At 42.0% G+C, this 21,817-nt stretch overlaps 1 protein-coding gene across 1 annotated transcript in view; it reads left to right on the top strand.

Annotated features, from left to right (window-relative positions):
- LOC141291698 (pleckstrin homology domain-containing family G member 1) overlaps positions 1 to 18,114 on the top strand; it is a 32,296-nt gene extending 14,182 nt beyond the window's left edge. Inside the window, exons 3-15 of the mRNA XM_073823856.1 lie at positions 8,690 to 8,840; positions 8,983 to 9,114; positions 9,595 to 9,777; positions 10,904 to 10,999; positions 11,805 to 11,891; positions 12,153 to 12,186; positions 12,290 to 12,376; positions 12,474 to 12,512; positions 12,620 to 12,642; positions 12,742 to 12,912; positions 13,132 to 13,251; positions 13,364 to 15,218; positions 15,316 to 18,114. Of these exons, the coding sequence (XP_073679957.1) occupies positions 8,690 to 8,840; positions 8,983 to 9,114; positions 9,595 to 9,777; positions 10,904 to 10,999; positions 11,805 to 11,891; positions 12,153 to 12,186; positions 12,290 to 12,376; positions 12,474 to 12,512; positions 12,620 to 12,642; positions 12,742 to 12,912; positions 13,132 to 13,251; positions 13,364 to 15,218; positions 15,316 to 16,265 (3,928 nt within the window). The 3' untranslated portion in view covers positions 16,266 to 18,114. The remainder of the gene's footprint in view (positions 1 to 8,689; positions 8,841 to 8,982; positions 9,115 to 9,594; positions 9,778 to 10,903; positions 11,000 to 11,804; positions 11,892 to 12,152; positions 12,187 to 12,289; positions 12,377 to 12,473; positions 12,513 to 12,619; positions 12,643 to 12,741; positions 12,913 to 13,131; positions 13,252 to 13,363; positions 15,219 to 15,315) is intronic.
- The last annotated feature ends 3,703 nt before the right edge of the window (positions 18,115 to 21,817 follow it).

The raw sequence follows: 21,817 nt of genomic DNA, 5'->3' as shown, positions 1-21,817 counted from the left end.
TTAAACAGATACAATTTATAATTAAAAACGTCTACATATTGCATTTTATTTTCCCTAATTTCTTTAGTAGGATGACGCTGCTATAAGCCAAGTGGACCAGACTAGTCAAAACTGGCAAAATTAGCTAAACACTAAAATTGTTGTTTTATCCCATAAAAATATAAACACGCTGAAGCTGTTCAGTTTTAAAAGTTCCTTTGAAATGGCTTAGCTTTGCTTGACTGGCCTCACAAACATTTGCTTTGAATATGTGTTTAGGTGAGAATCTTAGATGAAAATAAATAGTAAGTCAGTGATTTAGTGATTGAATAGTGTTGAGGCCTTGAATAAAGGTTATTGGAGATTAATGTGAATATGTGTCAAATATATTTGCCTTTGGGTGCACGTATATGTGCAAAGATTTGAATCTATTCATACGCCTGAAATATGACAAAGTTCAACAAAAGCTTTGACATTTAACACCTTTCCCTAGCAAAATGCCACCCACACCCATGGTTTTTCTATTTAATCAAACACACACACAGTGGTGCAGCGCGTGCTGTCACGAGTCCTACTTTTAAACTTGGGACAAATTAAAAGTGACGTGCCTCAGTAGTAGTTTCATCAGATGCTGGATGGAGTGTGTGCATGAATGGATTGTTGTCTGGGCCACTGCAACCCTCTCTCCACACCCTCACACAGCTGTTGACCCTAACCAAGGTCATATGGCATGCTCACACACACATACAGTAACACTCCTGAAAGCAATAGCTGTCTCTCAGTGATACTCGGGTCATATTTCCCATTGGGACAATGTGAAGTCTGTGCGCAGGATGCTGGAATGTGCGCACACACACGTCTATCTGTCCCCGTGCTTTGTGAGGCGTGGCAGCAGATCCAATAAACTGTAAAATCTGTGTTTTAACAGAAGGGCCCGACCTTACTCTTTCAACCGTGAATACATGTATGTGTGTACATTTGTTTGTTTATCTATGGAGTAATGCACTCTACATTAGCCCAGAAAAATATTTGGAAACTTGATCACCCAAAAATAAACATTCTGTCATCAATTAATCACCAGTATGTTGCTCCAAACCTATATAAGCTATATAATAAAGTTCCAAACCTGTAAGACCTTCGTTTATCTTTTGAAGACAATTTAATATATTTCTGATGAAATCCAAGAGCTCTCTGACCTTCCCATAGACAGCAAGGGCACTGCCACATTCAAGGCCCAAAAAAGTACCAAGATGATTGACAAAGTAGTCCATGTACCTGTTGAAAAAAAAAAAAAAACACTAAAAACTTAGTGATCCCAAACTTTTGAGCAGCAGTGTATATATGACCCTGAACCACAAAACCACAGTCATTTTTTTGAAATTGAGATTGATACATCATCTAAAAGCTGAATAATATATATATAAGCTTTCCACTGATGTAAGGTTTGCTAGGATAGGACAATAGTCCGGAAAAAAAACGCCATAATGGCAACGCAAAAACTGAAAGTATTTGAAAAGGTTTAATCATCCTTTTTTTTTTTTTTTTTTAAATAAAAAACTTTAATTATTCAAGTAAGTAATACCAATTATCTGGGACAGTTGAAATTTAGCTCAGGATCATTCATATTGCTTGTAGATGTTACTACACTTTGAGGGAAGTTAACCTATGGCAAATGCAGTTGAATAGGTATGTTTTGGAAAGGTTTAATAAAAGGTCTAATAGCTGAAAATGCATATTAGAGCAAAAACCAAGCCCTGAGGTAAAGTAAAACAAAATAAAACAAAAAACACTCATTGTAGAGCTCATTGACAGGATTGCATTAAGCCACACATCTGGGGAAGAGTTCAGAAAATATTCTGCTGCATTGAAGGTTCACAGAAGCATGTAGTCTCCATTACCTTTATTGAAGGAAGCTTGAAAGAAGCATGACTCTTCCTAGAGCTGGCCTCCTGACCAAACTGAGCTATTGATGGAGAAGGGCCTTGGCTAGAGCGGTGACCAAGAACCGTCTCAGGTTACGTAGGTAACCCTAGTTCCCTGAGGACAGGGAACGAGACGCTGCGTCCTGGTTAGGACACTTTGGGAACTGCTCTCAGCGTGACCGGTTCTGAAGCTCTTATAAAACAACGACAATGAACTTGACATTGACCGGCGCCAGCCATGACGTCATTAACAAGGCGCCTACTAGTATAAAGGGGCGCTTGTGAATACATCAACCATCTTTTTGTCTGATGGAGACGTAAGTGGGGCCCGAAGCATGGCTACGAGACGCAGCGTCTCGTTCCCTGTCCTCAGGGAACTAGGGTTACCTACGTAACCTGAGACGTTCCCTTCCGGAGGGAACTCTACGCTGCGTCCTGGTTAGGACACTTTGGGAACGATATACCAACGCCGCCATGCTGAGGAGTAAGTGAACAACTGACTGATTGAGGAGTCAAGAAGGAACATCACTCCCCACTACCGCGAAAATCGCTCGGGCCGACGTCACAGCTGGCTCGGCCACCCAAGCACGGAACTCCTAGGAGTGGAGGCCTGATACTTCTAAGCGAGAGTAGGCCTACCTACACTCACCGCTAGTAGTGAAGCTTACCCTTAAGTCTTCATACTAGGCGGGGGTTCTGAAGAGCGGAGGCTCTAAACAAACTCTCTAAACGAGAGAAAGCCTAGCAACACTCTGTGCTTGCGGGGAACTCTGGGAGTGGAGGTCGGAGACCTAACTACACTCAACACTGGAGGTGATCCATGAGGCTCCAGGAGCCTAAGCAATAGAACCACTTAAGTGGAGTTCTCAGGAGAGTGGAGGCTTCTGCAAGAAGACTCTCAGATGAGAGGAAGCCTAGCGACACTCGATCCTATAAGTAGTGCTGTCTGTAGTGGAGTTGGAAAAACCCAGGGGTTTTTAGAACCAACTCTAGAATGGGAACGGAGGATAATGCGTAACCCATACCATACAGGATTTTACAAAAGAACCCAACCTTAGGGGGGAATCTTTACCACTCATGTGGATTTTAGAAAGTGCCCAAGGACTTGCGTGTGCACTTACCACTTCACGTGGGTTTTAAGGAGTGCTCAAAAGCTTCGCGTGAGTACTCACCACTTACTGTGGGTTTGAGGAGGTGCCCAGAGCATAGCGAGGGAAACACCATATAATTATCACAGGCGACAGCAAAGCCTGGAGCTTCGGAGCTCTGTAAGAGTGGAGGTCTCAAACATAAACCCTAGTATGAGGGGAGACCTGACTACACTCATGCTTGTAAGTACAGAGGCGGAGCTTCTGGAGAACGGAGGCTTCACAGAAGACTCTCTAAAAAGAGAGGAAACCTGACAACGTTCAATCCACTAGCTCTTAGGAGTGGAGGTCTCAAATAACCCTTCAGTGAGGGGAGACCTAGCTACACTCACGCCTAGAGGTACTGGAAGCGGAGCTTCTGGAGAACGGAGGCTTCACAGAAGACTCTCTAAAAAGAGAGGAAACCTGACAACGTTCAATCCACTAGCTCTTAGGAGTGGAGGTCTCAGATAACCCTTCAGTGAGGGGAGACCTGGCTACACTCACGCTTGAAAGTACTGGAGGCGGAGCTTCTGGGGAACGGAGGCTTCACAGAAGACTCTCTAAAAAGAGAGGAAACCTGACAACGTTCAATCCACTAGCTCTTAGGAGTGGAGATCTCAATAACCCTTCGTGAGGGGAGACCTGACTACACTCACGCCTGGAGGGAAAGACTGGAAGCGGAGCTTCTGGAGAACGGGGGCCTCACCAGAGGGGAAGCCCCAACACGCTCAATCCGCCAGCTCTTTACGAGTGGAGGCCTCAACGCTCTAAGTGAGGAGAGACCTGGCTACACTCACGCTTGGAGGTACTAAAAACGGAGCTTCTGGGGAACGGAGGCCTTCATAGAGACTCTCAGAATGAGAGGAACACCTGACAACGCTCAACCTCCCAGCTCTACAGAGTGGAGATCTCACACCAAATATACAGTGAGGGGAGATCCAGCTACACTCACGTCTGAAAGTACCCGGAGCGGAGCTTCAGGGGAACGGAGGCTTCACAGAGACCCTCGGATGAGGGGAAGCCTAGCAACGCTCAATCTCCTAGCTCTATGGAGTGGAGATCTCACCCAAATATTTTTAGTGAGGGGAGACCTAGCTACACTCAACGCTCAGAGAATACCGGGACTCACAGCAGGGCCCAAATGCTCAGAGCAGGGCCCTGTAGAGTGGAGGCTTTGAAACGAATCTCACAGAGAGAAAAAAGCCTGACAACACTCGGTCTTGGTGAGCGGTATTCTAATAGTCCCTAGCGAGAGATGCTCGAGAGTGGAGGTCTTACGAAAAACCCACTGAGGGGAGACCTGGCTACACTCAACGCTACAAGTACATGAACCCACATCACAGGAATCTGTAGAGTGGAGGCTTCAAGTCTGGAAAGAGAGAGCCTTAACAATACTCAGCTTTGGCAGAGGGCTCAAAGCACAGAGCACAGCAGTTAGCGAGGCCTAAGCAGGCCTACCAGCTAAATACCACGAGTATGTACTTGTAAGCGGAGCACTGAGGGGAGCGAAGGCTGCAGCTGGACGGTTCTCATGCAGGAGAACACATCTAACCATTCTAAGTCTAAACCATAGGGAAGACCAGTCGCCCGACCTACATCATGACGCCACTAGGCGAAAGGAGGTCTGATCGGCAGCAGCGAAGAGCGGAGGCTCCTACAGAAGGACTCTCAATCGAGAGGAAGCCTGCAGCACCCTGACAACGCTCACCGTGGCAGGAAAGTCTAGGAGTGGAGGTGCTAACCAACAGAGCTCATTAATAATGAGGGGAGACCTACTACACTCAACCCCCTAAATGCTATCTGGACAGAGCTGTAAGCGCCTATACAGGGTTCAAAAGGTGAAACCTGGAGGTCCAGACCAGGGCTTCCGCCAAGGAGGACCTAACACTGTAAGCTTCGGTGTAGAGCGAGGCTCACGAGAGCCTACCAGCTCCCAGAACTGCCCAAATCTGATAGAACTGTGAGAAATCAGCCTAGACAAGAACCTCCATAGAGGGGCATCTCGTCAGCGCAACTCTCAGAGAGAGGAGGCCTGAAAAAATCCTCACACTTAGGGGGGGGGGGTTTCTAAACTTTCCTCTCTCACTAAAGAAACTTCTTTCTTTCCCTTTTTGACAGGGCCCTGGGGAGCGGGGCCTTCAGTGCACTGACTCACAAAGAGAGGCAGCCCATGCGCTCAACCCTGGGTTGCTCCTATCTTCTTAAAAAGAGGGTGGGGAACCTACCCTAACCTCCCGGTCTTCACACTCAGACGAGCGGAGTCTAGAGGGACTCTTACCACGGGACGGGGTAGACTGCCACACCCAGTAGGTGTGTAGACATGCATATGCAGGTATAAATAGTGCCTAAGCCGAGCTCGAAAGCAGCGGAGGCTTCAAGGGATAACTCTCAGAATGAGAGGAGGCCTGACAACGCCTAACCCCTACAGGAGTTATTTACGAGTGGAGGTCTTGGTACACTAACTCACAAACGAGGGAAGACCTGGCTACACTCGACACTCAGGGACCTTAGGAGCTCAGTAGCTCAAATACTAAAGTCTCACCCAAGCGGAGCTGGTAGACAAAGAATACGTACATATACATATACACCTATATGTCAGTTCATGTACCGGGCCAACGGATTGAATTTATCAATCTATCATCAGCCCAGCCCCAGAGTCTTAAGGGGAAAAAAGGGGTGGGCGGCCACACGACGTGAGGGAGAAGGGAGAGGATCGTTTCCCTACGATCCCATCTCCCATAACGCACATCACGTCTCCTCTGAGACCTACCCCTCCCAGGAGGAGGGTCTCGAGTGGCCACACAAACCGCCTGGCCCTGCCTCCAGCCCGCAGGCCAGGAGGGGCCAGGCTCCCCCTGCATTTGGGTGGAGATGAGGACCGGTGAGAAATAACAGACCCCAAAGGATCTATTAGCCGCTGAGCACGCCTCCGCCTCCCTGAGTCAGTCGAACATCGTAACGACGGATGTACCGAATGATTCGGAAGGCGAGACTGGCGCATCAAGGAGAAAGCACTCATCTTTCTCCCCGATGTCTGCCAAAATTCACCTACAAGCCTGTGGTGTGAAAACAGCTCAGCCATCTCCACGGGTCTTCATCCTCCAGCAGATCAGCCCGGTACGCCTGCAACACTGCCACTGCGTGCAGGCAGCACCAGCCTGACCCGCTGCCGCGTATGCCCTCAGCGTCGACGCCACCACGCCGAGAGGCAGCAAGCATATCCTCAGGCGATGGCATCGACGCCCCGCCATACTCACGCACTCACTCTGCACCAGCATAACTAACATGCTGATATAGATGAGTGCGGCTGAATATGGTTTATCCCATGCCCTCCCGATCCTAATATATAGATCAGGAGGGAATGGGATGTATATGGGGACTGGTCTGTTATGGTCAGGGTGAAATTGCCCATATAAATTGCTATGAGCAACCTCCCCCTGCACGTGCTTTGACCGCAGATCAAAGCAGACCGCAGCGCGGCTCATAACAGACAACAGCTCATCATACGCGGGGCAGGCAGGCTGTGAGAGCTCAGAAAAACATTTTTCGCCCATAACAGCCACATCCTGCTTACCTGGCTAAAACCAGTAGAGCACTTGCTGCTGTATCAAAGGATGTTAGAGATTAATACATCCTTCGCCCGCAGCTCGCCCTCGTCCGCGGCTGACGAGCGTGAGAGATTACACATCTCTCAACTCGTGTGCGCGCTTCATCTGTAACCACCGCGGGCTCGTTCTCCGTGCAGCCTCGGCTGCAACGGGACCCGAGCCGCGTAGGGCAGATAAATGTCCCGATTCCCTCGGAAAAGGGGACAAACGAGAGCGGAGTTTCCTTAGAGAGAAACTCTCACGATGGACGCGCTCTGCACTCTCAAGAACAGAGCGCGCGTGCTCACACCCAAACACATAACAAACAGGCTGCGCGCGTCATCTGGTGTCGGATTTCTCTGACACGGATTCTGCACACTTGCTGAACTGTACTCTAGGAATCATCATTCTACTCGAGCTTAGAACAAGGTACGGCTGAAGAACAAAAAGATGGTTGATGTATTCACAAGCGCCCCTTTATACTAGTAGGCGCCTTGTTAATGACGTCATGGGCTGGCGCCGGTCAATGTCAAGTTCATTGTCGTTGTTTTATAAGAGCTTCAGAACCGGTCACGCTGAGAGCAGTTCCCAAAGTGTCCTAACCAGGACGCAGCGTAGAGTTCCCTCCGGAAGGGAACTGATGGTCACTCTAGTTGAGCTCCATGATCATATATGCAAACATCACTGCAACACTCCACCGATCTGGGCTTTTCTGGGAATTTGCAAAAAAGCATCTAAAGGACCCTCAGACTATGAGAAATGAGATTCTCTGGTCTGATGAACCTCAATTCCAAACATCATGTTTTAAGGAAACCAAAAAGTAAAGTAAAAGTAAAGTAAAGTAAAGTTTGCTGGTAGCACCCTCATGCCGTGGGGCTGTTTTTCGGCGGCAGGGACTGAGGTACTCATCAGAGTAGAAGAAAAGCTCAATGCACCTGCATACTGAGATAGCCGTAATGAAAAACCAGAACATTCAGAACCTCAGACTGGGCAGAAGGTTCACCTTCCAACAGGACAATGTCCCTAAGCACACAGCAAGAGTGGCTTATAGACAACTCTGTGAATGTCTTTGAGTGGCCCAGCCAGAACCTGGACTTGAACCCAATCAAACATTTCTGGAGAAACCTGAAAATGTCTGCCAGACCACATCCAAGCTGACAGAGCTTGAGAGGTGAAGAGGTGAGGCAAAGAATGGCAGGTTACTGCCAAATATTGTTGTGCAAATCTTGTTGCATCATACCTAAAAAGATTTGAGGCTGTAAAGGTGCTTCAGCTAAGTACTGAGTTAAGGGTATGAATACTTTGAAACACTTTTGCAAAAGCTAAAAAAAAACTGATTATGTTATGTGATATTAAGTGTAGGAGATGATTTTGACGACAAAGGAAGGTCATTCCAAAGCCTTGGAGCTGCAACAGAAAAGGCCCGATCACCTCACATTTTAAGCGAGAAACCGCAAAGTGTAGTTGATCATTTGAATACAGTGACCTATTAGATTGACACAGACTGATTAAATCAGAAACATACTCTAGTGCCAGCAATGCAAAGCTTTGAAGACATATAGCAGCACTTTGTAATAAATTCTGTATCGTACAGGTAACCAGTGTACACTGATAAGCAGAGGAGTAGCGCGCTCTTCTTTTAGTACCCATTAGGATCCTAATAGCTGAATTCTGAACAAGCTGCAGGCGAGAAAGAGAAAGGCCTGACTCACACACAAATTTAATGCGTTACATTAATCCAAACGCAAATCAAACAAAGGCATGCACAAAAAATCACCAAAACACCAGCTGATTAAAAGCTACTCAGTAACAATAAACAAAAGTGAAGTTAGTTTTATGAAAACGCAGATGACATTTGCTTTGATATTTTGTATCTAACGTAATGACATTCAGATATTTTTAAGTGCACTTAAGTACTTTTTGGCCACTGTTTATATAATTTTGACTCTAACCTTAACAAATTCATCAAATAGAGATGCCAAATCTATATATTGTGCATATCTGCCAAAGTCTGAGTCGGATATAAAATAAACGTTTTTTTATTGATAATGTCTTTGTGTGCAATCTGCAGGTCCGTTGCTGTCTTAACAGAGTGCATGCGGAACAAAACAGTGGCAAAGTTTCTGCGAGAGCGCCAGGAAAGTCTTAAACACTCCCTTCCTCTCGGCTCCTACCTGCTTAAACCTGTCCAGAGGATCTTAAAGTATCATCTTCTACTGCATGTAAGTACACAAACACTGAGAATGATCTTCCTATACACACAGACCCTAGACATTGCACACCTGTACACAAAGACTGCCCTAGAGACACACAAAGATGGTTACGGCACTGATCTGAGATCAGAGATGTACTGGTGTTTTGCAGGAGATCGCCACTCATCTGGAAAAGGATTCAGAGATGTACGACGTAATCCAGGAGGCCATTGACACCATGCAGAGGGTTGCCTGGCACATCAATGACATGAAGAGAAAACATGAGCACGCAGTGAGACTGCAGGTTTGTGTGCCCTGCACACACTCATATACACAGTACTATATAGACTGGTATCTGAGTTACTTCACAAGAATAGATAAGGCTAAACTGACCTGGATTACTAAACCTCTAGGCAGATGTGTTGGAGCAAGTAGGAACTAAACTCAAGGAAAATTCGCCCTCCTGGAGCATGATTGGGCTCCCCTAATCTACTATGTCCGCACCACACAAGACCACTAGCTGGTAGTTCAGTTGATCAAACATTAATAATTAGTCCTTAAAAGTAAATGACCAGCCTGGACCAGTTAAAATCCGCTACCAACTATATTAATTTGCTTTTAGCTACAGGGTGCACACTTTTTTATGGGTGTGTGGTAACAGAGAACATTATGTTTGAGACTCATCTGTTATAAACGTCATTCCCAACATGCCTGTTGGCGAATTTACCTCATGTACAAGAAAAGTGACGCTCCTCCTCTCCTGCTCTCACTTTTTCTCTCTCAGGAAATTCAGAGCTTGCTGACTAACTGGAAGGGGCCTGATCTTATTAGCTACGGTGAGCTGGTTCTTGAGGGAACATTTCGCATCCAGAGAGCAAAAAATGAAAGAACACTCTTCCTGTTCGACAAACTTCTGCTGATCACCAAGAAACGCGAGGAGACTTACACCTACAAAGCCCATATCCTGGTGAGAGGCCATAAACCTACTAGTTTCCCCTGTTGGACAGTCTGGTCAAAGTTGTCAAGCTGGTGTTTCAAATGTGGTAGCTTTAGACTACACCAAAGTGGTCTACCAAGCAAGCCTTGTCCTCACCAGCTGGTCATAATGCATTTTTCATTGATGCTTGTCTCCGGAATATGCCAATTGGAGCGCAGCTTGCATTCTTCACATCTCTTGCAATGTATCCATGGCAAATACAAGCAATGATCTGTGAAAGTTTGGTGGAAAATCTAAAGGCACAAATGAGTCATTATGGAGCTACTGTAGTAAACAACTTCGGATAGTAGGTTTGAACCCAAATAGTGGAGTGTGAAAATAGACCTACAGGGGCAAGGGTAGAGGGTGGAAATGAACTCTGATTCTGATCAAGCAGTTGATCAAATTGTGAAATACTATCTTAAATAGTATCTTTACTAAGTTATAGGGATAATTCACCCAAAAATGAAAATTCTCTCATTAATTACTCACCCTTATGTCGTTTCAAACCCTTAAGACCTTCGTTCATCTTCAGAGCACAAATTAAGATATTTATGATGAAATCTGAAAGCTTTCTGACCCTTCATAGACAGCAAGGGTTCTACCATGTTTAAGGTCCAGAAAGGTACCAAGAACATGGACAAAATAGTCCATGTAATATCAGTCGCTCAACCTAAAATTACAACTTTATTCAACAATTCTTCTCCTCCTCATCACCCTAGTGTCATTTTGGAGATTACCACGATGCATGCGCATGCTTTGATTTGCACGTAAACATAGTTTTGCACAATAATTATGGTTGTAGTTAAAAAAGGTGTACCTTTTTAGGTAGGTAGGGTTGCAAAGGGGTGGAAAATTTCCAGTAAATTTCTGGAAACTTTCCAAAAATCTCTGGAGGATTGCAAAAAATCCTAGAAAGTTTCCGAAATTTACTGGAAACTTTTTGCAACCCTAGTTACAAGCTGTTACCACTAAGCAAACAATATTAATACATATTTCTGACAATGTGTAAATGAAATGTGCATAAATTGTTGTCATTGTTCTATAAAATGTTTGGAACTAAAAATGGCTTTGTTCTCTATTCTAATCTATAATCGGTTTCTCTACATTTTTGCAGTGCTGTAATCTAATGTTGGTAGAAGTCATTCCTAAAGAACCTCTAAGCTTCAGCGTGTTTCACTACAAGAACCCCAAACTGCAACATACTGTGCAGGTAATATTTCAAAACTTTCACACACAAACAGACACACACAACAGCATGTAACCAAAGATCAGTGGATTGTGTTAAACACAGTGGAATGTCCAGCCTGAGGCCAGGCTTCTGACGGACAGCCAATCGCCTTGAACTTTACCCTAGTAAAACCACACCTCTTTACCTACAGGCTTCAGCATGTATGTATACACACACACACACACACAAGTGTGTGTGTGCGAGTGATGGTACGAGTCTCGCCTAAAGCCAGTGCTGGTACATCTGACCTTTGTGTTGGACCTCAGCCGAGTAGTCATAAATATGTGCCACAGAAGCCTGAACTGACTGAATGCCTGTAAATCACCTTGACTCCTAATTATTGAATGGCTCACTTTTATCTCAGCAGCTAATACATGCCCGGTCATATGTTCTCCTTGATTTCATAACCTCTTAGGGTTAGAGCATCTGTCAATCAATCTATCCATCTATAGACAATTTTTTCCCCACTGCATTACAGTGATTTTAAGATTTTAGAGATTTAGTTTGCATAATGAATTCTCACGGCAGGATGTTGGGTTTTAGTGTCTTTGAAATGAACCATGTATAAGTGCGTCACTGCTGAGTAGCAGTTCCAGTCAACCACATCTGTGTGTTAGTTACTGATTGTGCTGACGTTCACCCATTTGATGAAAGTGTTTGTTTTGATTTTGACTATTGTTGATGTTCTTTGATAGTTGGATGGCTCGGTCACAGTAGTTTCAAAGGTGTGTCTGTAAATGATCTTAAACTTGCAGATTGTGCTGATATGTCTCTAATCCACTTTTAGGCGAAGTCTCAACAGGACAAGAGAATGTGGGTCCTGCATCTAAAACGGCTGATCCTTGAAAACCATCCTGCCAAAATACCGGCCAAGGTTAGAACGTGCACATACGCACATTGTCCTAGCTCTACTTCTGCACAATGTACTCTGTAATTAGGCAGCTGTGGCCAAATTTGGCTATTCACTCTCAACTGTGTCGTGATAAAGTAGTTCACATCTCAGAATGAAAGAACTTCAAAGATGGAGCAGAAGTTTGTGCACTTCCAGAAGTGAATACATAGCACCACCCAAAGGCCATTAAGTCCAAACAAAATTTTTCACAGTGTTTGAGAAAGGTTCTTTCTGTCTCTACAGGCTAAGCAGGCCATTCTGGAAATGGATACTGCAAGTAAGCATTACTTTAACTTCAAACTGAAAGCTGCAAAGTATATTTAGTACTTTATGTGTGTTTACGAAGGCTAGATTTCAGACACTATTCTTAACTTTTTCAGACCACCCAAGTTTTAACTACAACTCTGATGAAAAGAAAGTGAACACTAAAGAAGGTCCTTCACCCCGGAGAGTACGCAGGAAGACAGGTTGGACCCACAGCACATACAACAAACAAACAATTTTTCATTGATCATCTATTTACTCATTATTTTTGTGTCTTTGTCTGTCTTTCTGTTTCATCAGAGCCCTTATCTAAGTTACTGAAAAACTCCAAACATATAAGTAAGTAGCATTTGTTTGAAAAATGATAATTGAGAAAAATATATGCCTGCAAATTTTTTTAAACAATGTGGCATTTTTTATTTCTCTCTTCCTTGTCGTTGCTGTAGTATCCAGTCCAGATATTCCGAAGGTAAAGGTCACCACCTATAACATGCAAACATTAAATCATTATACAAATCTGAATAGATTTTTTTTTAAAGTAAATAAAAAATGTATTTGCACTTCACAGCGTTCTAGTTTGGGAGTTACTCTGCTGTCACCGGTTGCCCATTTGGGTACTATTGGCCGATCCCGTAGCCTTGTCAGCGAATCACAGGAATCTCTGGATGCTGGTGACCACAGTGACATTGACGATGAACCACATCCACAGGATGCTGATGATGAGGACGATACTGGTTTAGTAAGTCTGAACTGACATTGGATGTTTTTTTTTTTTAATCATTTTAATAATTACTTAGGGGTCAGTTAAGTAGTAGCCAACAATGATAGTTAAGGGTTTAGAATTTGAGATACTAACAAGGAAAAGCACCTCACTCATTTACAAATGTAAAGCTCTGGATTATATTTCATTTTCACTGATTATGAATAATGTTCTAAGAGTCAGCTTTTGCATGAGCAGAGCTCTGGGGGCAAGCTGAAAGTACCAGGGAAGGGCAGTCGAAAAAGACTGAACCAGCAAGTATCGGTGGACAGCATTGACCAGTGGAAAAACCACAACCTTACTCATACAGACCTCCAGGTAATACATAATGTGACACACAGGACATAGTTCACACCAATAATTATTTTGTAGTTCCTGCAGCCCTAATCTTATGTGTGGTAAAAGTGATTATTCATTTTTTGTTATTCAGACTGCTAAAGAGTCCCTGCAAAATAAGGTCATCACCCCCCCTATCCTACGGGTTACCGCACCTCCAGAAGGAGACAGAGATGAACGCTACTCTCGTATGCTGGGAACAGGAGAGACACCTTCCTTCCGCAACATATGGACAGATCATCGAGTTCGGAGGGCTATGTTCCCAACTCGTCAAAAGAGTTTTCAAATTGATGATGATGAAGACATCTATCAGATGTTCGTGCCAACAGAGAATGATGTAAGCAGTCATGATGCTGAGAGTGACCATGAGGCTGCTGACCATCCAGAAAGACCCTGTAGCTGGCATGTTGAACAAACTAAAACATCACGTCTAGACCTCCCAACAAGCAGGAACAGAGTACTTCGCAGGGCCAACAGTATTGTAGAAAACCAAAGTGAGCAACAAAGTCCTACCAAACGAGCCCTACAAGAAGAGACCAACAACCAGACTGAGTCTTCAAGCAATGAAATCTCAGGGTCATCTTCTTCTGAGCAGTTAACAATTGATGATATCGAGAATGTTTATGACAACATAAGCTACGAGGAGCTTCAGGCCATGGGGCTTCTCCGCAAGGATCAAGTAAGCCATGGACACTCTGAGGTAGCAGAGGTCAAATCTAGAATAGCACCACAAGTTATAATAACTCCAACTGAAACCGATAGTTCATGTGAGAGCAATAGGTCTTCTGGTCAAGGAGGGGAGCCGCTTGAGACATGTGAATTGCAAATTGTTGAGGATGAGGAGAATGTCTATGACACCATTGTCTTCCAGGAGCACCCAGTCCTTGCAGCTGAGATGGATCAGGGAAAACCAGACAGTTTGCAGACATCTGAGGTAGACCTCACGGCTAGCCAGATTTTAGTAGGGTTTGTACCAGAGGAAAAACTCTGTCCTACAAATAAGACAGAGGTTGAACAGCCTTGCATTCCCTCCGCTGCAGTTTCAGACACTGAATCTTCTCTGCTTTCCACAGCTGATCATACATTAGAGCAAGTGGATGAGATCTGGACAGATTTGGAAAATTACATCCGGAACAATGAAAAGAAGCCGGACAGACTTCCAGCTGCATTTCCTGTAAGCGGAACGGACACCACATGTAAAACACAGGACTCTCCCAAAAAATCACATGATACACCACACAAAGCACAAGACTCTCCACGAAAAGCACATAACTCCCCGAGTAAAGGGAATAGGGTGCAACAAAGAGCTAGTGATTCTCAATGCAAAGCACAAGAATCTCCAAGTAGGAAAGTCAATTCTGCACCAAAGTCAAATGATTCTCCATCTAAATTACCTTTGAATACAGTCCCTGTTGTTTGTGCTGCATCACCCACCCCACCACCCTATAACCCCCCTCCAGCTTTCCAGATCCCCATCCTCAACATTCCAGAAATTGTAGAAACTCGGGTGGATGAGCAAGATGAAGCGTCTTCACCTGCAGCACCGTCCCTTCCACTCCCTCCGACCCCTGAGCCTCAACCTGGTACAGTGAGGAGCATTCGCAATAAACTTGCAAGATTAAGCAGCGGAAGCTTCAAGATGGATGATGAGGATTTCCCTCCACCAAAGGACTCAGAACTTCAGACCCTGTTTAGTAGCTTGGACCCGGGATCCTCTAATATGCTGCTGAGTGTGGAAACTGGGGACCAGTTTCTTGATCTTGGGGAGAAGGGCAAGAACAGAGTGTTTCTCATGGCTAGACAGTACAGTCAGAAGATCAAAAAGGCCAACCAGTTACTGAAGATGAAGAGCATGGACCATGAACCCAGTTGTGCTAAGCTGAAGCTAAGCAAACAGAAAGACCTGGCAGCCATACTGGAGGAGAAGAAACAAGGTGGCTCTGCAATAGGTAAGGATTTTCTTTCTTCTACAATGTGTTGCTCATCTAGATTAAACATATGATACATTGGTTTATGAATGTCTCTGTCTTTCTTTCTTCTGCATAGGTGCAAGAATAGCAGAGTACTCCCATCTGTATGAACAGGTGGTTTTTAAAGGTTCTCCAAACACTACTCCAATGCTAAAGTCATCTATCAGCCTTGCCGGCCCCCATCCACTTTTCCCCAGCACCACTTCCTCCCCTTCCCTATCTGAGAGCTCTGACTGGTTGAACTGCACCTACAGTAATGGAGAACTTGCTGATTTTGTGTCTTGGCCAGCAGAAACAACAGTATGCACTTCAACCCCACAGAGAGGATTGGCATCTGCAAGTTCTACTCCTGCTTTGAAGAACCTCCCTCCTACTCCGAGTTCTCCACCCAATCAACGTTGGAGTACTTGTGTGACGCCACTTAAAGATGACTCTGATCACATTTACTCTTCAATTGGACCACGCAATGCCAAGGCGTCACCCTATAATCGTTGCCAGTCCTCATCTTCACTGGCAGACCAGACCGGAAAAGAGAATGGAAGGGGTCCAAGCAGTCAGGTGTGGGAGGTGAAAGGGAACGAATCAAGGACACAAATGCCGCGGCAGCGAAGCCTCCCGGATTGCCCCGTCCAGGGATCTTCAGACCTCTCATCGCCATGTGATATCACACTGCGGGACTCACAGCAAATACTGGTGCTTAATAAAAACGTGCCACTGAATGCGCAAAGCGCCACTGAGAATTATCTGGCCAACTTTAAAGACACTGGAGATGATGACGACGACTATGTAGAGATACGTTCTGAAGATGAGGGTGAAGAGCGGAAGCAGGAAACGGCTCTGTCGGGAACTGCAGTACAGTACTTCAACCCACCTCAAGGACAGCAGGTTTCTACTAACCCTGAGATGGCTCTGCAGGGATACTTGTGGAATGATCCGGACTGCAGCCAGCAAGGTGTGAATCAGCCCACTATTGTCCAGTCACTGAGAGAAAAGTTCCAGTGTCTCAGCTCAAGCAGTTTTGCATAGGAAGCAGGAGAGATGGACAAAATGTTACATACTCAGCACACAGGAAGAAATGAGACACAACAGACTTAAACTTCCACATGGAATATGTTACACAACTTAAAGACACAACATTAAGCACGAGACGTACAACATTTTATCTCTATTTCATTGTACTTCACAGAGCTAAATGCACTCAGCAACATACGATTTGTAAATGATGGTTTCAGCATTTCTCTGCTCACCTCTACACTTGAATTCAGTTAAACAGGGTAGTTATAGATCTAAGCAGAACACTGTACACAACATCTTTCAAATGTTTCATCTTATCTCTCTTTCCCTTAATATGAAGAGCCGATAATTATATCACATGACTTTTAATGTACATGTCAGATCATAATTCTAAGTTTTAAGAAACGAAAGAAAGACATTGGCTACATGGGCTTGAATCAAAGCACAAGTTAAACTTATGTCTTACAATATTCTCAAACTACTGGTTATAATATTCTAGTACATGTATATTAATGTTGCCATACAAGCTTTAAGATAAGCCACTTAAGGCGCACATGACAGTGATGTTAATTAAATTATCTGCCATAATTTCTGTGTAAACATTCTGAAAGTTCCTTAAGCAAATAATTAAATATTTTCCTTTTAATTGTGTAGATGTTAGTAAATTTGGTTGAGTAGGTGGCTCCATCTACAGGAAACTATGCTAACATCAGCCAGTGACCATTCAGTGTGTAATTTGTAATATTTGCATGCCACACTTTTCCAAGGCCAAGAATACATAGAATCCATATTTATTTTACTATGCTGTACGTTAGGTATAGATATAGATTTATCAGACTGGAAAGTCATAAGTATATTTAAAAATGTGATCAGGTTTTAAAATCCTAGTTACAATCAACCATGCCTCAGACATAAGCGTATTTTGAGTAATTATGGCATAAAATGACTATACTGCTTTTGGATTTATTTTTTGCTAGCATTATTTCATGACCACCACTTATAAACGTAATTGGCAAAAAGACAGGACAATATAATTTATAGTGTGTTAATTTTAGGTTAATCTGATTGTGTTCAGGGACCATAAAGGAGACTGGTTGAGGTGTCAAAGGTGTACTGTAATTGGGTGTAAATTTGAGTTTAATACTGTGTTGTCTGATCATTTAACTGTTTTGTGTATTGGCTGTCCCCACCCTGTCTCTGCCTTCAAACTACGCACTGGTTGGCTTACACACTGTCACCCCAAAGATTTAGCTTTTTTAATTAGTGATTTTCACAGCACATTTCAGTTTATTTTTTCCTATTTATTTTCTTCTGGGAAAATGTTATTTACCTCCCCCCAATTTTCAGATTTTTCGATTTGATGAACCAGTAATTGTTATACATTTTGACTGGTTGTTCAGCTGGTATGATTTTGAAAAAAAAGTTTAAAATGTGCTGTGAATATTGCAGTGTCTCTGCTTTTATATGAGCATTGTTCAAAGTTGTTACCGTATCAAAATGTTACGTTTAAAGAAGAAATCTCCTAAAACCATGATCTATTAAGTACCAGTGTAAATAGGCTGAATTTAAATATGGATAGAAACTTTGAATGAAGTATGTTTATATAGATTTTCTTTCGTTTTTATTAAGTTGTACATTTTGTTTTGTTTCACTGGTGGGGACTGTTATTGGAATTGTTACTTTTGCACTTTCCCTCCATTAAAACATTCTATTTGTAAAGATGTACATTTTCATGAATATTGCCATTCACCTATTTTCATGATCTTAATTTAAGTTTTTGCCATTTTTTTTTATAACTGCCTAGTTGTAACTGGTCGAAGATGTATTGTAGGCAACAAATAAACGTTCAATTAAAACAAAACTGCTTCTATCTTTAGTTTGGCCATCACAAATTTGTGTTTACATATAAAAAAAATTAAAAATATTGGGTTAAAACAACCCAGCGCTGAGTGAAATATGGACAGTTCTGGGTTGCAGTTGGGTTAAATATTTGGGTTAAATATTTATTAATTTATTGAACCCAGTGTTGGTTTTTATTTAACCTAGCATTTTTTAGAGAATATATAAATTTTTCTTCAGTCAGTTTTTAATATGCAAATTAAGCTCTAGCGTAATTTAGAAATGTTAGAAGACCAAACACAACTTTATATAACATTTCTTTGCAATTAAGAAAGATTTTGAAAGTTCAAATTTAACCCTCTGATGTTCAGTCATTTTAGAAAAAAATAACTGTTTTGAATTAACAATCAGAATGGTATGAAACTTGTTGACTTTTGCTGCACTTGCTATGTGAACACACATGCAGAAATATAATAATTACTGCAATAATGATCCTATCCTAGACTCAGTATTTTCAGTATTTGTCAGTATAAATTTAGTATTTGCTTATTTAAATCCAGACTGCGACTTTTGTTTTATACAGGCAGTGAATTTACAAAATATGTAGTGCTATACAGGCACCTAGAGGCTACACCATGGTATTACAGATGTTTTTTTCACCACCAGGTGGCACTAATCTGCCTCACTTTAATGGATTAAGTACTTTTGCTCCTTGTTTAACTAAATTGTGTGTGTGTGTGTGTGTGTGTGTGTGTGTGTGTGTGTGTGTGTGTGTGTGTGTGTGTGTGTGTGTGTGTGTGTGTGTGTGTGTGTGTGTGTGTGTGTGTGTGTGTGTGTGTGTAAACCATAGGATGCAAAAAGTGTATCCTTTGTGTTTTCCAAATTCCAATCACCCATTATTTGCATGCAGTGCATTTCACAAAAAAAATAAATAAATAAATAAATAAATAAAATAAGTAGAAGAAAAAACCGGCAGGGAACTTGTCATTGTGAAACGAACTAATGATAAATTGGAGATTAAATAAACTGGCATTTGTGTCTCTTTTGTTTTGTTATCCTAATCACATACAGCTAAACTGCCTATGGCCACAGATGCTTCCTTGAAAAAAGGGTATCCATGTCAGTTAGTATAGTTCTTTTTTTTAAGTTTTTTTTTTTTTTTTAATTAACACATAGGTTACCAACAAAATCAAATTAGTATCAACAATCCAACATTCATAAAAATATATAGACTTGCAATTACAAGTGGGCTTCATAATGTTATGAGATTATTGTTTTAAATATATATATATATATATATATATACCACTGAAATATGAAATGCTATACATAATTACTTGATAATATTATACATTTAAAAAACACCACTAGGTGGCGGCAGGGTTTAACAAATTATAGAATAATTAATTAAACAGACTGGTTGATACCAGCTGATTCACTCATAAACAAAGCAAGTGACCACTGTCTTTATGAAAATAGCACTCTTGCGTGTGTGATATTTTTTTAACTATAATATTTTGCAAACACAAAAAACAAGACCTCATACCAGTGGAGTAGCAAAGTTATTTTTCGAGAAACTTATGTAAATCACATTCAAATAATAAATACAGAAATCCTTTGTTTTTAGATCATTATTTAAACATTCTATAGTTAGGTCCTATTTAAAAGCCTGAGTAAAGAGTGGAAGAATAAAAACTACAGCATGCATAAACGGCATTCGAAAAGTAACAAAACAACTGAACGTAAACGATGCCACTTAACCAAAAAAACTTGCAAATCTTGCTGATTATTACTGCTGAAAATGATCAATTACTGTCAAGTTTAGTACTATTCAGTCAGACCGAGGGAAAAAAAAAATTGGAGTACTATAGACTTCCAAAAGTTAGAACAAATCAAACAACAAATCAGGCGTTTGTAGTTAGCCAAACTGAACCAGGATTTCCAGGGCAAGAATCCTGACAATAATTTTGTCAATGTTTGTTTTTATCATTTCCGGTCAGGTAGGTGAAATATTAGGCTAATATCATAATTAATACTGCTCGTACGTATCTTCACCACCTACTAACTTCAATATTGTGTCAAAATATTGCGCTCTTTCCTGCATACTAAGTCCTTATCTACATGATTTAGCAGCTTCCACATTTTTTTTTACGTGGTTTAGACAGCATAAATTAGCAGAACAACGTATTCAGTAGTACATTAACCGTGCAATCCATGCTCTTGTTTACATCCGAGTATCACCGATATTGCCGTGCATCTGGGTAACTGACCAAATCCTGATGTAAGTGCAAACCTTCTGTTTTACTGTAAAACTTTTTACATGTTGTTAAAGGGTAAGTTCACCCAAAAATTAAAATTAGCCCATTATTTACTCACCCTTAGGTGTATATGACGTCCTTCTTTCAATCAAATGCAATCAGAGTTATATAAAAAATTGTTATGGCTCCCCTAAACTTTATAATGGCAGTGGGTGTTTCTCCTTAACAGTCCAATAAAGCACATCCATCTATTATAAAAAGTGTCTCACACATCTTCGGGGGGTGAATAAAGGCCTCCTGTAGGGAATTGATGTATTTGTGGAAGAAAAATATCCATATTTAAAACATAATCATCACTTTAATCCAGCTTGCGCTAACAGTTGTACACAGAAGCTGTTCTGGGCGGACCATTTGGGATGTATGTGTAGCGCATGCGCCTGTGAGGAGCAAAGGAAGCAAAGTTTTCATACTTTACTCCTCTTGGCTTATGTCGAAATCCTCTTACATGTTTCTTTACAAATCCTCGCTTTGTACTTCTAATTTGAGACTGTTGTTTTGCTCTGTCCTCTGCGTGTCTGCGTTTGTTACTTCTGAGTGGCGCATGCGCAACTCCGATGTCATACGTCATCCAACAGTTAGCGCAAGCTAGAGAAAAGTGATAATTACGTTTTAAATATGGACATTTTCCTTTCAAAAACACATCAGTTCCCTACAGTAGGCCTTTATTCACCTCCTGAAGCCATGTGAGGCACTTTGTATTATGAATGGACGCACTTTATTGGACTTGTGTGGACTCAAATAATTAAATAAATGCAACTGTCTCTCACTTAATTGATTTTTCAATTAAAATAAAAACTAAAATATTAAATAAAATTGTTTTCCAAAAGGGCTGGTGTTTGGGGTTAATCTTTTGCTCCGTGAAATGAATCGTCAAAGAATCAGTGTTGCCAGATTGGGCCGCCCAATTGGGCTTCTTTTGATTGGCTTGGACTGGAGAATAACACATTGGGTGGGTATAGACACAATTTGGGATGTTGACCCAATCAGCTGCTTTTTTGTCTTCGCTTTTATCTTAGACATGTCATTTTAATATGTTAAAGGTCAAAGTATTACAGTAAAATAATGTGTAGTGCAGTCATCAACTAATTTTTCCTTAACAACAGAGACCTGTCAATCAATTTACCATCTTTTTTGTTGACTCGTGAGTGATGGGGTTTTGCCACTATAACGGGCAATATTTTGAATGTGCATATATATATTCATTCATTCATTCATTTTATTTAAGTGATTTCGATGGCAAAGTGGCCTAAATATCTAACACTTACATTTACTGTGGACATGAAAATGATGGATGTGTTTTTCCAAGGGTTAAAGTCATCGGTAATTTCTTTTTTGCCAGATGTCTGGACATTTTAAGCATATTCCGACTCCCTTGAATACATTTGCCCTGTTTTGATCCATATTCCT

The sequence above is a fragment of the Garra rufa genome, chromosome 18 (genome assembly GCF_049309525.1).
Source record: "Garra rufa chromosome 18, GarRuf1.0, whole genome shotgun sequence".
In the NCBI taxonomy this organism is placed as follows: Eukaryota; Metazoa; Chordata; class Actinopteri; order Cypriniformes; family Cyprinidae; genus Garra; species Garra rufa.
Note: the sequence above shows the minus strand (reverse complement) of the source record. Positions and strands in the feature narration are given on the sequence as shown.